Source organism: Lepidothrix coronata, unplaced genomic scaffold (genome assembly GCF_001604755.1).
Source record: "Lepidothrix coronata isolate B3197 unplaced genomic scaffold, Lepidothrix_coronata-1.0 Scaffold218, whole genome shotgun sequence".
Taxonomy (NCBI): Eukaryota; Metazoa; Chordata; class Aves; order Passeriformes; family Pipridae; genus Lepidothrix; species Lepidothrix coronata.
In genome coordinates, this window is record NW_016690398.1 from 231,574 (window position 1) to 248,284 (window position 16,711).

Sequence of the window (16,711 nt, forward strand, 5' to 3'; positions counted from 1 at the left end):
CATGTAGGCTGAATATCTTATAAGATGATAGATCCACTTCCTTATGTATGGGAGACATCCAAGCCATCCAGGCTGCAAAATCTGCTTCCCCTCAAATGATTTTGGCACTTTTGCTCTCAGAAACACAGGGTTGCCAAAAAAGAAAAAGAAGACGTGGAAAGAATGAACGCAACAGCAATCTGGGCTGGGCTCATCTGAAAAGCCTGTCTAAAGGGATGATTGTTTCTTATTTCTGCAGCTGAGATAATCACCTTCCATAAACAGCACAGTGCTGGAATGTAGTCCCTTCTTATTCTCAGCATGTGGGAGAGATCGTTACAGCCTCTAAAGCATCCATGGAAGAAATACTGTTGCTAATCCAAGCCCTATTTGAAATGCTACATATTCTGTTTAGCTGCATGAGGTCAAAAGAGAGGTGTGTTACTGTGTTTACTTCTTGATCAGGTGAGTGGTGAAAGCTGAATGCATAACCTGGGGTAGCAGAAGAAACAAACTCTCCATCCCCAACAAGCACCTCTGCCCAAATCCCAGTTCTAGGCACTCTTGGATTACTGGTTTATAGGAAATGTTTCTCATCAATTAGTATCTGTCTTGTGCTCCAATGCATTAGAGCTTATTATATCCATTTATTTTGGTGTCTTGCCTAAGCAGCTGAAACAGAACTCAATATCCTCTGTCAGTATTGTGAAAATCCATTATCATGATAGCAGCTCTTTCTGAAACTCACTCCTGACTCTCATCTTAGGATTTATTTCTTGTGTCTCCTTGATAATTTCTGAGATATTGAAAACAAAACTGATCACTGCATGAAGTATTTTTAATAACTTCTTGAGAATACTTACATTTGTGAACTGAAAACTTTTTCTCTGATACTGCTCCCAGCTCCGACAACTTCAAACTGAGCTTCTTGATTATTTGGACCTTGAGAAAACTTTGCTATTCTACGTCCACAGAAAGTTTTACATATTGCAAAGGCAAAGTCATTCAACTGCCATTATATCTACTTTTTGCATTTATCATTCAGTTTATCATCCTCTTTTTCCCCCAAAGTCATTTTAGTCCCTTTTTTTGTGTTAAATTCCCTCTCCACCACAGCTGAAAATGAGACTATTCAGAGAAACTCAAACCTCACATTTTTCACTTCTGGGTCTTCCCTGGTCAGATCTGATCACAGAGAGAAAACATTCTCTTTTAATTCACAGAAAAACACTATTGTTTCTAGTTAAATATGAACCACTCTGCTTTTACATTATTTTTTCTCTAACAATAGTGTTTCCTACCCATTCTTTCACTAAATAAGATAATCAAGAAAAGATTGAGACTTTACCATATTTTTAATTGCAGTTAATTACCAAAACACTGAAAAGTCTCTCTATGTGATAAACCCAACAAAAGAGTATATTTTTAACCAAAAAAAACCCCAAACCATTATTCCCACAGCTTGAGCACGGGTACCTCTTGTGTTCTAGTTGCATCAGTGAATGTCCTGCTTTGATAATACCAGGAATGAGTGATGACACCCTTGGCTGATGTTAAGCACAACCAAGGGACTTTGAGCAAGAACTGAGACAATGATCAAAGTGTGAGTGAACTTATTCTGCAGATGTGGTCTGACCACACTTGATGTTCTTCTCACATTACCTCAAATCAGGGTTAAAAATTTAAACAAATGATGCCCTTTTCCTCTTCCCAGACGAAAGAACATTTTAATCTTTTTTTTTCAGAATTCAACAACTTGACTTCTGTACTGATTTAAATGCAATACAAAGACTGTATATTTTATATTATTATTTTTAGCAACATGCAGAATTTACTCTGTTATGTCTTGCTTCAGGGCTCAGAAAGCCCAACCTAAGAAACACAGGGTTTATTTCTAATGGCAGAGCTGCTAATCCTCTCCACTTAAATGGGCAGCATGTCACGGGCTGAACTGCTGAGCCCTGTGGTGCTGTCACTGACATGAACACACACAGGGTAACTCCACACTGCAAATCACAGAATCATTTAGGTTGGAAAAGACCTTTAAAACCATCGAGTCCCAGGACAAGGAGATGTGCCGCAAAGAAAAAAACGTTCAGAATTCAAAAAACGCCGTCATTTGGCATGAAAACACTGTATTTCTCTAATGCAAAACAGAAGGAATTTTCACAAACATGGGACAGCATCACTGCTTTTTGTTCACAAAAAAAAATCAAACAAAAAAGCAGTAAATTTGGCAATACCTGAACTCTCACACGCTGCTTGAAGTGGGATGGATAACGACATCCTTTGTGAATTAGTAAAAACTAAGACCGGGGAAGTCTACAAACCTTTGCACTTAGACACAGACAGGTTCAGCAGAGAAAAACAACACCTTGGAAGTAGGTGAAGTGCTTGTTAATGTCTCCTTACCGATGCAAGTGCGTCCGTCAGCGTGGAGCCGGAATCCCGCCCGGCACTGGCAGTGGAAGGAGCCGGGAGTGTTGACACAGCCTTGCTGGCAGCCACCGTTCACCACAGCACACTCATCCACGTCTGGAGAAGGAAGGGAGATGGTGAGGAAGGCTTACAAGGGAGCCCCAGCACGGGCACACCCCGGTTCTCCTGGGCAGCGCGCGGCTCACACATAATGCAGCCCCTGCACTCGGCCTGGGCTGTTGTTTACTTCACTTCGGCGCCGTAAACAGGGCAAAGAAAATCAGAATTTTATGGTATTTTTTCCCAAGTTCCCACGGGCACTGCCTCTGTAGTCTCTACTTCTGAAGCCCTTGTTAAGTAGAGTGATTTGTGGCACGGCTGTTTCCTTGGGGCCAAGAGAAAAATGCAGGGAACGAGTTAGGGTTAGATAACATCTGAGCTTGTAGGTACCACTGGTCAAACATATGGTTTCAGTAAAAATTTGCTGTGTGAAGATTTTCTTCTGCATCAGGCCTTTAATCCTATTAGCTCCTGAGGGTACAACCCCATACAACTGACATAAATGGAAAAGAGCCACACTCTCCATCACCATTATATTTTCAACCATGGAATGCACAGAGAGCTTAACAAGCAAATTTTAACATTTTGTGCCGCATTATCTGTGACTCCTGTCATAGAATCACAGAAGGGTTGGGGTTGGAAGGGACCTTAAAAGCTTATCTCATTCCAACACCCTGCATGGGCAGGGGCATCTTCCACTAGACCAGTTTGCTCCAAGCTCCATCAAGCCTGGCCTTGAACACTGCCAGGATGGGGAAGAACGTTGTCCCTTGATCTTAGTTGTGTTCACCTGAACTTCTCACAGCATCTTCTCTGATGACCTCTCAAAAAATGATGTGAGTTCCTGTTGATACCTTTTCTGAAGCTAAGCAGGTATCATTCCATATTTCAAATTTTGGGGGACTACATTCAAATGAAGAGGGAAATGAGCATTAAACCAACTTGAGAACACTGCTGTAATGTTATCTCTGAAAATGATGGACAGTGACAGACAAAGACCAAGAACAGTTTAAGTAAACAGGTGAAGGTCTGAAACAGACTCATAAAACTGAATATCCAAAAGTACCACATAAGCAGTTTCTGCATCCTTTCAGCAAAGCCGAGCTGCTGCAAATAGCAGTTGATTGGCATGTTGACACCCTTACCTTAACAATCAACACAGAGGTCACTGAAAATAAGGGTCAATTAGTCCATTCTCTGAAAAAAATTCACCTGGCAGGTTTTGCCTAGAATTTGTCTGCCCTTTCCATAACAGTCCACAGGGATGGCAAATCCACCTCCCACCATCTTACGCAGGGGCAACGCTGGTACAGAATTCTCCCAAAGACATTCTCCTCCCAAAGCCAAACTTCCCCCCTGCAACAGACATCTAAAAGGAACCCCCCTTTCAACACTAAAGCCTCTTGTTGATTTAATTGCCCTTTACATCATGTTCTGAAATCATTTAACGAGGGGCAAATCCGCAAGTGCTCCTGTGGGGAAACGAGCCGGCAATGAAGGGGTTTCCCTCCCATATTGCACTTGAGGAACAGGGGGTCTGGCTTTCATATCTTTGCTGTGGATATATCTGCTTTGCATTTAGCTTTCATGGTTAACATATTTTTAATGCTTTTATGTTTATTACATTTTAGAAAATCTAATCAAAATTAAATGAAAAGGGAAGTTTTAAAGATGATTTGGAAATGCACAACATCCCAGTCCTGAGGAAATGTATTTATAAAGTTATATTTTAATACTTCACATGTGAATTTCCCTCACCTAAAATGAAGTCCTGGTGTTGACTGGTGTTTAAATTCAGACCATTTGCTAACATGAACCACTTTTTCATACTTCTGCTATATTTGCCATTTTATTAGACTGTATACTACATACATTTCCTACTGCCTGGAGACATCTGGAATTTCTCCTTTTTTTTAAACAGAAACTTTGCTTTTTAAAATGTAAACAATAAACAGAAAATGTTATTCAACTTGTTGAATTCCATATTGTTGAGAACCAGCCTGAAAAATGCCAGGGCAAAAATCAAACCCAGGAAACTATTTGTATTGAGTATCTGAGAAATAAAATTAGAAAAAAGACTCAGAAAAATAGAACAAGGAATCAGCTGAACTATATAGTATGCCACACTCTAGTATTTATACCTCAATAAACTCAAACACTGGGAGCTTCAATATATTCATTTTATGGGCTACAATCAGCTGCAGATTTTTTCTCAAACACCAAATGCAGTTTTAAGTTAGAATATTGGCACTTGCAAAGGAGAAAAAATAGTCCAGATAATAAAAACGAGCTTGGAGTTAGTGCTATTCATTAGTCTTGATCTGAAGATTTAAAAGAAGGGACTTGGTTTAAGGGGAGCTCTGAGCCCAGCAGCTCTTCCTTCAATGGTATTTCCCTCATGCTGGCACATCCCAGAGGGCCATAAAGCAATGATATTGCTAAAAGGCAATATAATTCAACGCAAAATAAAAGATCCCACAATACTTGTATAGTTGAGCTGGACCTACCCCCACCCTGAGACTCCCTGAAGCAAGTGGGGGGAAACCAGAGGCGAGACCCTCAAACCCGCAATGCAACTCCACGACACCACATGAGCAGCAAACCTAATGACAGACGATCCCTTCCAGCCTCAGCCTTCCTCTGCAAGATCAATATTTTAGGGATTACACGTTGAAAGATTCCTTCACATCCCACAGATAAAATCAAGAATGATGCGAGGCGCAGTCGCCTTTCTGTGTCTCCTCCATCTCCAGGCCAGGAAACAGCTTCGCCCACAGTTACAGCAGAAAAATTCCTTAATTATTTTGTCTGGTGAGCAGTCTGGAAAGCAGACACTGATCTAAGTGCTTGAACTGCACTTGAAAGTTTTAAAATTCCAAACTATTTGAACTTTTACGTTGGAACTGCTATGGCAGTAAAGGACACACACAGCAAGAAAATAACAGCCTATGCTCCTGTAGGCACACAAATAGCCATTTATTTTTCTACATGGGAATAGCTATAGAAAGATGAAAGTATTCTAGAATAATAAATGTATAAAACTATTTTTAAGTATTCCAGAAATATAAAGTCATTATATTACAATTCTAGAATATTATTGGATTATGGAAGATTGTATCTATGACTAAATTTGGATTCGTTTTCACTGCAGATCAAGCTGAAACACCTACGTGCTCAACTTTCCATAGTTACAACTTAGGGTGCTTATCTGAATAACCTGAATTTCAAGCCACTCATGGTTTGCTTATCACAAGTCAGACTATGATGAAAGCAACTGAATTCCCACAAAACAGAGGGAAAGCAATCCACAGAGACAAGAGGGGAAATGAGAATTGTGTGCTGTCCCCAGGCTGCCTTGCCAAGGGCTGGGGTGACCAAAGCAAAGGTGGCACTGTGGATATTCTCCTTCTTATTCTTGGAAGATTTCAACAGAGGTGCCTTATAGTGGGATTCCCTACTGAAGGTATCTCCCTGTGTTCCTGTTTACCCACTTTTCACCAGGAACAACCTGGGAGGAATAATCTGGTACTCAATAAAACCCAATAGTCTGTGTGTTTCCAAGATGTAAAGTATTTTAGCCATCATGACATGCATCTCTCAGGTCTCTTCATGCTTCTGAGGTCTGTGCATTTGGACTGACCTTTCCTCCATCCCATCACAAGGTACATCCCAAGTTCTGAACATGGGAAAAGAGGATGCAATGTACAAATGCCCACCCTGCTGTCAGCACTGTGCCCTTTCCAAGGGCGGGTCCTGCTGAAGGAGTTACAGGTTGTTAAGTCCTCCACACCCCTGACTAAGGGACCTGCTAATCTTCAAGGAGCTTTGTCCCTAATTGATTTGAGGACCCACATTGGCAATAGTCTGTTTTCTCTGCCCAATGCAGAGCTGTGTGACTGCTTGTTTGGAATTCAGGGTCATCACATCAGTGGTTTTTTTCATATCATTACTAAAATGTTAGGAACATCTATGATCAATCAATTCCTAAAAAATACACCAACAGTGATGTTAAACACTGGTAAATACTAAACCTGAAATCATGTTTTTTACAAAGGAAAAAAAAAAAGCAAGATGCTGCAAGATCAATTCCCTAACTAATAGCTTTGCTTTTATAAGAAATGTAAACAACATACAGAACTAAATCCCAAAAGAAGGAAAAAGGCTGTTTTGATGGCAGCAGGACTGTGTTTTTGCATTATCCTCTCAATTTTTATGATATTTCCCCTCTTTTCTGACTATGCTGAGCAAGATAGAGTTGTGAGTGGGAGGACTACTTTTCAGCTCCCAGTTTTTAAGCTCTCCACTTGGAACAGCCCGGCAGCACTTGCAGGTCAAGAGCTGCAACCACAGCTCCCACAGCCCCAAATGGAGGAGAGCTGACGTTGCCAAAGGCTCTAGTGCCTACACTACAAACCAGGTACATCCTTAAAAGTGCACGTAAACACCTGAAGGATCACATTTGAGAATCCTGAATGGAAAGAGAGACGGTGTGCCAAGGGTATCCCAGAGGTGGCATTCACACTGAGGGCACTGCCAAGAGCACCACGTGAAGTCCAAGTGGGCACAGGGTGACAGCAAAGTTTAACTCTCAGGGAGCTTCACCGAGCCAGTGGCGTCGCTTCAGGGTGACAAATGAACAGGATTTCTCTCTTGGATATAAAAACATGCACAGATTGAGAGCTGTTCAAAGCCAGTACTTTCTGACAGACAAACAGAGACAAAATTTCCTCTTCCCAGTGCCCAGGCACTGACGGAGAAAGAAACCAGAACTGGATTGTACCGACTTTATAATTTAGATGAGATATAAGGAAAAATATTAGATTAGCTATAAGGAGGAAAAAGGGTTTGTAAAGAACTGGAACAGGCTGCCTGGGGCAGTGGTGGAGTCACCATCCTGGAAGTGTGGATCTATTTATTTATTGGGTTTTTGGCAAAAATTCTACTTTAGCAAGCAAAGAACACCACAGAGAGGCAGGAACCAAGGAGTTCTGAGCATTACCCACCTCACAAACACCAGAGACTTCCTATGGATGTAAATATATCTGTCCAGCTGGGAGCTGATGTAGGAACCCTTTCTGTGTCCTTGCTGGCACAGTCACCTGTACCCAGAGACCAAAACCACCACAGTACCATCTGCAGATCTGGCCCAAATAACTTTCACAGAAGTATAATTACACCCTTTTAGCAGAAATCCTGAGAAATACTACATAATATTGGAATGAATGACACACACATTCCCATTTCCCAGCCACCACAATCCCCCAGCTCGCTGCAGAAAGGATGTGACCAGCAAAAGCAGAGAAACACAAAACCCTGCTTTTATCTTACTTACAGGACAGTTTATTCTGGTGGTTTTAAAGTCAAGATTATAATTAAAAATAATTATAGTAATTATTTATTTAAAAAAAAAAATCATGACCAAAAAGAGGAAGCATGGTCTAATCTTTGCAGGATTATCTCAAAATTCAGTAAAATCAGGTTTTGGCTCCTCTTTACCCAGAGAGTTCTGCAGGTCATTGGTCCCATATGACATTGTGGGGATCAGCCTGTTATGATGGTGATAGAGAAAGAGAGAAGATTGGATCTTAAGTAAAGAACCACAACGAGAAATCTTAAATGCCTCTATTTAAAATTATCACAAGCGCATAAACTGTTCAACTTGAACATTCATTTGGAAGTAAGTTCCAACAATCTGCCTTATCCCTCCCTTGCCCTGACCAGCTCCCCATCTCTTCAGCTGAAGATCTTTTAGTACATCTGACATGAAAACTCTGATTGTTTGCTATTTAACATGCTATTTAAAATCAACAAAGATGCATGACAGTGCTTTCCCTTCTGTTATTTGTAACTACACTGTGACTACTCTCTTCTATATATTCCAAAGGATGTTTAAACCTCACACAAGTTATGAAGTGAAAATATCATATGGTCTTTCCCCACTAATTTACATGGTGTATTTTACACATTAATTTAGTGTGTCTCTAAATTAAATAATTTATGCACTTAAGGGAAGGAAGGGAAACAGGCTTGGTTCCCAGCCATTCTAAAGTTAATCAAAAAAGTCAGAAATTATTCTATAAAAGTAAAACTGAAAATAAGACCTTGTTATTGCTATAAGTAAGTAAATTAATAATAGATTCAACTCACAGCTTCCTTTAAATCACAATCTCTCAAGTCTCAAGCTTAAAAACATCCGTAATTTGACAACCAGTGTGAACCCTTTCACAAATGCACTCACTACTAAGCAGGACATAATTTGCTCTTGCATCAGAAGTTTTTTAAAGGATCTCTCCTGCTTTACTAACACTAAAGTGGTTTTCAGGGTTTGAAACTTTGATTGGATGAGGTTTGAAACTCCTGTTACTTGAAAAATATTTGTCCATCTTTTCCACCATGAAGGAAGTTTGACATTGGCACTGACTCGAGGAAGTAAAATACAAGTTTAAAGTCTGGGCAAAAATAAAGTCTAAAACCAAAAAGGAAAAAAAATGTTTATATTAATATAAAACATATTTCTTTTTCATTGAACCAAAGTGAGCAGCAAAGATTGAGAAGAGCAGTTTTGGATGGCTGGGAGATTTTAAATTGCAAACCCCCTAGTCTAGGGCGTTTTTATGCTTCACAAAACCCCACAAATATGCTACAAGCTCTTTTGAGTGGTCTGCTAGAACCTGGTGTTAAAACATCTCCATGAAACAGCTTTCAGCATAGATAAATGTGCTCCTGCAGAGCCAGCTGGGTCATTTTGAACTGTTAGTGCTCCCAGGCTTTTATTTTTGCTCCTCAGCTATTTGCTCTGCCCTTTCCTGGCCCCTCTGATGGATTAGATGAGCATCCCTTGTCTGCTCTGGTTCCAAGCCAGCCAGGTTACCCCGATCACTGCAGCTCACTCACATTCCTGTAAGTCACAGGTGTCCAAGGCAAGGCTGCTAAAATGGAATTAATTAATGGAATGGCTTCAGCAAACTACCAAAAGGGACACATCAGGTCTGGTAAGATGCTGGTTAAAAGGCCTGGTTAGTGATTCCTTACCCATTTAGCCTCCACAGTGAAGGAGCACCCTTATTAGTGCAGTCAGATTTCTACATTTCTACACTTCTTCACCCAGGATTAAGGACAAAGCAGCTTTAACCAGCACCCCTTTGGCAGGACTGTTCAATTAGCCATGCACAGAAACAGGCTTTCCAACTTACCTGATTATTTACCTTCCCCTGAAAACAGGGAAAGTAAATAATGGCACTAAATAACCAAATTAAATAACCAAAGCTTTTTGTACTGGATTCATTGTCTTTCAGTCTGTCACCTCCCTTCAGATCTCCCTTGGAGATTTGGTCACATCTTAGAGGAGAATCTTTTACCCTGTAATTGGTACTTTGCCCTAGGCTTCAGATGTTTTCCCAGGTAGTTTCAAGGATTTCTAGCTGTGCCTAAATTGGGTTTTCCTTTCTCTTACCTCTGGTTTATTTCTCTTTATACAGAGAACACCAAAGGACAGACACTACAGTGCTGTGAGATGTTGAACATTTCATCTATAAGACCGTGTCTGCCTTAGGTAATAAACACTTATGTCCAGATCTGAAAGGAGACACATCTCCTGATGTCTGTTTTAAAGGAGGGAAGAGGATAGAGGCATCTCCAAGCCATGGCATTTTTGGCAGATCCACGGAGCAGCTGTGGAGAAACGGCCAGAGCTGCTCCCAGCACACTGTGACCTCCCCTACAACCTGCTTTTGGGGAGGGGACTTTTACAGGCACTGAAGGGGACAATTCACCCCATCAAGTCTAAAAAAACTGGATTCCATTTCTTGATCTTAGCTGTATTGGAGAATAAACAGATGAAACTGCTGAGATGTCACACAACCCTGTTAGTGGGGACACGGCTGATTGGAAAGAATGACACTGACTTGCCAAAGATCCTGGTAATTTGAGTTCACTGTTGGGATGGGGGAGGAATATATCAGGGGAAAAGATGCTCTAAGAATTTTTTTCTTTGTTTATTTTTTGTTTGTTTGTTTTTTAATACTGCTTTCATGTGAGAATGGGCACAAGGCAACCACTGAAAGTGGTGACTTGTTCCTCACCAATGCCTGGATCCCTCCACCACCGTTCATTTCTCAGATGTCCCCCAAGAGACCTCCTGGACAGAGTGAACTGAAAAGAGAAAATTGGCCAATATTTGTGCTGCCCATTTCTTCTCACTTTCAATGCCTGACATGCCACTCTCTCCTGAGATATTTAACAGTGGTTTAGCTCAATAAACATCCAAGAGTTCCTCATCCACAACTCTATATGCAAACCATATGTTGCAGTTGAAAACCCTGAAGATTATAATTAGAACTGTCCATTCAATTTAAACAAAGTCAAGAATGAAAACTATTTCAAATTCAATAAACAGGCCATTTCAAAGTGTAGACACTGTGGAGGACAAGCTTAACAACTTAATTGACAGGTAAAGCTTCATTTCTAATCCTCATTTTGATATCATCTGTAGCCTCAGGAGTCAAAACACATCACTGCTCAGTCCTCAAAATATGCAGAGAAAATGAAAATGTCAGCTGAATGAAAAAAAGGAGAAGCATCTGTTTGATAGCTGTGTAAGCTTGTGATATGTAAACTGCTTTGGAGTCAAGCAGCTCTAATTAGAGTTTCAAGGCATTCTTCATTAAATATACACACACAGACACATATATATATATAAGTTTTGAGCAATTATTTAGACCAGCTAATTTGCAAGAAAATCAGGGTATAGAATTAAAGGAAGGAATATGATAATTTCACAGACCTCTGAGAATACCGTGATGTTTTCACACAGCTGTGAAGAAATACATATTTTCCACCTCTTCACAAAGCAGATTTGTACATTTTTCTCCACTCTTAGTCTTTAAAGCAAAAAAGAATGATCCATTTTGGGACCTCAGTTCAGCACACAGCATCTCAGCAAAGAAAAGCCAAAAAGGAAGAGTGGTAGGGTTACCAGCCTCCACAGTGGGGTTACACTAATAGATATTTTGGCAACTGCACACCCTTGAAGACTCCAGCTCCCATCAATATGAAACCCACACAGATGGACACAAAGTCTTGGCGGAGAACTGGTGCCAGGATAAGTGAATGACCACATGAAATAACACGGGAGCAAAAGCTGAAGAACAATAATTCGGACAAATGTGTAACTTAGGCTCTTATAAAATGTTTATATACTGGAAAAAAAAGCTTCATTAATTTCACTGTTTCCCGTAGAAAAGAAGTGAATGTATCAGTGGTAAACAGAGAAGTCAGAAGGGAATGTTTTGCCTGTGCTGAAAGAAAACAATAGAATATTATGCAGTTTCTCCTTAGGAAAAAGGCTTTGAGATCCCCAGCAGCAGCAGCAGCAGCTACTGCAATGCTCCTGCAAGATTTTGTGACGTGGGCCAGAAGAAGAGAGGGAAAATTTGTTATGGGGCCATCAATTTTTAAATACAGCTCCTCAGCATAATCCAGTTGGGCCATGCTGGGAGGCAGGAGGGTGGCAAAGGAGGAAAGGATCCCTGTGAGGACGTGTACTTAATAAGGGACAGCGTGATACAGCCCAGACTCCTTGTGTGGACTCAGATCTGAGCCGCGTTAAGGAGGTTTATATGTTGGGCCATCAGCATCTTTTCTCAGCAGGACATGGCTGCTTGAAAGAGCAGTTATGGAATAAAAAGAGAGGAATGCCTGATCTGATGAGAACACCTGTTTTTTGCCAGCGGCAATATTAATGAACACTTGCTGAGCTCCGTGAGCGTCTTTACTACAACAGAATGCGGAGAAGTGTGTTTTCCACACACAGTAGGTAAAAAATGCACAAGGAAATTATAATCATGCAAACACCTTTGTAATCTGATGTTTCCACCTTGTTGGAAACATGGATGTCATTTGTGACAAGGCTGTGCAGGACTAGGAGAGCAGGGAGGGCACGCACAACATTCAGCCACCAAGCTCCATCTCTTCCCCTCTAAACTAGAGCCCACAGCACAATCTCCTCCATCTCTGTGAGAGCTGGCTCCTGGCATTGCTCTACAGCCATTTGTTCATGGGGTGCCTCTTCAGATACCACCACAAGCGTTCATCCCCCACTGGAGCCATCCCAGCTCCAGGACAATCTGTAACACAAATTGCCAGTGAGCAAATGCCAGCATTTTACAGAGATTTTCCTGCTCTGCTTCCTTATGACACACATCACATGAGACTCTGCACAGATTCAGCCACAAGAAGAGAGAAGTGGCATTAACACATCCAAAACATGTCCATGCCAGCTTCCAGAGCTGGATCCTAATCACAGAATGACAGAATGGTTTGGATTGGAAGAGAGCTTGAATATTGACCAGTTTTAATTCCCCTGCCATGGGCAGGGACACCTTCCACTATCCCAGGTTGCTCCAAGACTCATCCTTGAACACTTCCTTGAACACTTCCAGGGATGGGGCATCCACAGCTTGTCTGGGCAATCTGTGCCAGGGCCTCACCACCCTCACAGTGAAGTATTTCTTCCCCATACCTAATCTAAACCTGCCCTCTGGCAGTGGGAAGCCATTCCCCTTTGTCTTATCACTCCTTGCCCTTGTCCAAATTCGCTCTCCAGCTCTTCCATCCCCTGAAAAGGGAATAAGATCTCCCCAGAGTCTTCTCTTCTCTGAGCCAAACCACCCCAACTCTCTCAGCCTGTCTTTGTAGGAACAATGACACCTGCCACAGAAGAATTTATTTTACCTGCTTTTTTTCCTCTTCCTGAGATTAAAAAATCACATCAAATTAATCACTTGATTGCTCCATTTTTATTACTTGTTTTTGAACTCCTTGGCTGACATTGAGTCTCTTTTGGGATAGGAGCTGTTAAAAGGTTCTCAGGTGGGTCTTTCACAGACCTGGTATGCAACAACAGCAGGTTTACTTCAAGTTGGTCTTCTAATATATCCCAGCTAAAGCCCTCAGGTACTCCTGTAATTGAAGTTTGAGTAATCCAATATGATGCTGATCAAACTACTGATCTTTTAATAACGCAGTGGAGCTCTCCCAGCAGTTGCTATCTCGCTGACAGCCATGTCTGGATCGCTTCCTTTGGGCCAAGGCTTTGAACAGAGAAGCTGACAGATTTCTGTTTGCTTTAGATTTTATCACAAATTGTTTTAAAGCTTTTTAAAGATATATCAGATGGCTCGTAAAATCCACAGGCATTTCAATTAAAAAGAAACCCCAAAACCAAGTTCTATTAGCTGTCCTGGTGAAGATCAGGATTAAATGCTTCTAAAGAGCAACATAAACACCACTCAGGAGCTGTGCTCCTTCATGTCTTAGTCCCTGTTTGTGGAGCCTGTAGGCAAAGCTATAGAAAAAGCTGTAGTTACCCTACACAATACTCTCCACTGCAAGGCGAATGTGAACATTTTTCCTCTCGTACATTTTTCCATTTAAAGTACGAATTCAGGGTTTCTAAGCCTCGCCTCTCCACACAAGAATAATTTGGCTGCAATTTACATTTTTGATGTGCTCAAAATGAACACCAAGATGACTCATGTGCTGTTTATAAGATGCTTATATTTGCTGGTAAATACCTTGCTACAAACAAGCTGTAATTTAAGTATTCAAAAGTCTTGCTTCTGCATAAAATTACTACTAACCGTAATTTTGGAGACCATGACCAGAGCTTCAATTTCAGGCTTGCAAAACTCTTCCTACATAATGATTCTTAAAAGTACGAGTGGATTTTCTTCTCTGACAACGGCAATCATTGTATCTCTGTAATTGCAGAAAAGATTACCTGGCTTTTAATTCACATTAGTCAGCTCCAACAATACTGTGCTTCTTTCCTTTCCTTTAAAATAAACTAATTATCATCAATCAGCCCAGTGGAATGTTAACATTCTCCATAACCTGCCTTTCAGAGGTAGTCATAAATGCTAGAAACTAGCTAATATAAACTAATCAGAGCCCTAGAAATATCTCAAAACATATTTGCACTGCAGTCTATCATTTTTGTCGTATTATTTCTAAATATTTTATTTTGTCTGGACAATAATAGTCTTTTCAAATAGTTATATAATGCTTTTCATGTAACTATTCAAAGCTCCTGCATTAATTAAAAGCATTAAATCCTTGAGTAATGTAGCAAATACTACAATATTTCTGAACCTTAATTGTTTTTCATTGTCAAAAGCTGATCAATACAGCCTTATTCATGGAGTTGTTTGGACAAAGAAAACTTTTCGGACCATTTTTTTTTTTTTAGCTCCTGCCCAACTTTCTGCACAAACTCACAACTGCAAGACCTGGAGTCACACGCAGAGAAACCACGGCAGGGGCGACTGTCACTGTCCCTGTCCCTGCACTTCCCACAGCCGCTCCTTTCCAAAGACAATGGCAAGTTACTCTTCCCACTTTGTGCTTCCTTCCAGCTGGTAGAGCCCATGTGAGGCTTTTCAGCTCCCAGAGGACGACAAGGGAGCTGGGAGCCTTGGGAAGCAGCCCATGTGCCAAGTCTATAATCAGCTGTGACGCACGGGGAGCTTCGAGCGCCATATGGACGGGGCCAGCAGATGCTCTAGAGATGGGACTCTGCATTTGTTGTTACCTGTGACATCTAGAAACAAAGTTTTCCCTTTCAGTCCGTGTCAGATCAGTGATCGATAATTCATCTGATAAGTGGAATGCAGGAAGAGGTGCCAGTTTTCTGTGGGGTATGAATAATACTGTGCTTTTTAAAAGGCACGCCGCCTTGGAACACAGCAGAAGATGTGCAGCAGGAAAAGTGTGACACGGTGACAAGCTGCACTACACCCAACCCCATGTAATCCTGACATAACCTGAACATTAAACTGCCAGTTCCATGGTTTGTTTATGCAAAAGGCTGTTATTAAAACGGTGCAGTTGAATTAAGCATTCAAAGAGAAAAATCCAGGCACCAAAAAAACAAGCTCCATGGAAAAAAGAGATGTTTTTTTCCTCCATGAAAAAAAAGATATTTACCAGAATTATCTTGAAATAACCATTGAAATATAAGTGGTCCCAGCCTGCCCCAAGAGTCAAGGCTGTAAATACAGGTAGGGCTCCTTCAGTTGTTGCTTTGGAGCCTTGGATTAGGATAATGCTCTTGACACCCAACTGGTGTGCATAAAATTTCTACTTAAAAAGTGACTGAAAACTGACTGTGCCTGTTCTCAGCTCCAGTCGATAAAAACATGTATCCAGGATAAACGAGCTGAGCCTTCAATGGCAATACTCACTTTGGAGGGAGCTGTCATAACTGTTAGCTTGTCTACCCCGAGGGATAGCAGATGTGAGAAATTGGGTGGTTCAGCTCACAGCCGCCTTTGTTCGGTGTGTGAGAGAGGAGTGGGGAGACTTTAGCAACAGTCGAACAGGAATCAGGAAAAAAACTGAACAAGGGCAATTAAAATTCAACAATAAATCAATTATCAGAGCATCAGATGCTCTTCTTGGCCAAGACTGACATAAATGCTCTAAACCAGGTTGGAAGTGTCTGTTCTGGCCTAAGTGATGTGTCCCTCTCCTGAATGAAGAGAAACAGCTCAGACACAAAATACTGGGATTTGCTGAGTTTAGTATATGACATACTCTAAGATTGAAAGGTTTATGTGTCCCCAGTGTGTCACTGAGTGGATTAGGCTGGGGAGGCCTCACAAAAAGCAAGGGGGCTGACCAGACCAAACCAAGGCATTTGCTGTGCTGACAGCCACTGCCAGCCTGGAATGAGCCCCTGGAATCCAGCTCAGGTTCCTGCCGGCTCGGGCTTGCCATGAACCAGGACTTAGGTAATCCATTTAAAAACTCCAATAACCTACAGCCAGTGTTACCTTTACCATGAATCTGTTGTCATTTTTACTACCTGTTTTGAGCACATTCTTTGGTGTAGAACTGCCAGGAACAGACAAATGCAGATAGATGACACTATTTGCCTAGGAGAATGTAACAGCTTCACACAGCTATTGATCCCAACCAGATCCCAGCTGGCTCCAATGCGGCATAGGAGACTGTAAGGGAGGTCGGAGGAACCACCTCCAGCCTTCATTTCTTCTCAAAAGCCAGAAACAAACACTTAAAAAAGACAATTCTGAAAGAATTTTACTCAGGAGTAGAAATAAACTCATATTCCAAATAGTTTGCAAACGTAGCTGTGAATGTCTCCAGTAGTTTCTGCCAGGAGTGTTTTCACAGCCGAGCACAAACACCCCTCAGTTCTCCTGCCTAAATCCAACAGTCTCCAGAAAACCACAGA

General features: G+C 41.3%; 1 protein-coding gene across 1 annotated transcript in view; it reads right to left on the reverse strand.

Annotated features, from left to right (window-relative positions):
- The window catches only part of LOC108506521 (multiple epidermal growth factor-like domains protein 6), a 193,293-nt gene that overhangs the window by 67,372 nt on the left and 109,210 nt on the right, over nucleotides 1–16,711 (reverse strand). The window contains exon 6 of the mRNA XM_017833614.1: nucleotides 2,392–2,514. Within this exon, the coding sequence (XP_017689103.1) occupies nucleotides 2,392–2,514 (123 nt within the window). The remainder of the gene's footprint in view (nucleotides 1–2,391; nucleotides 2,515–16,711) is intronic.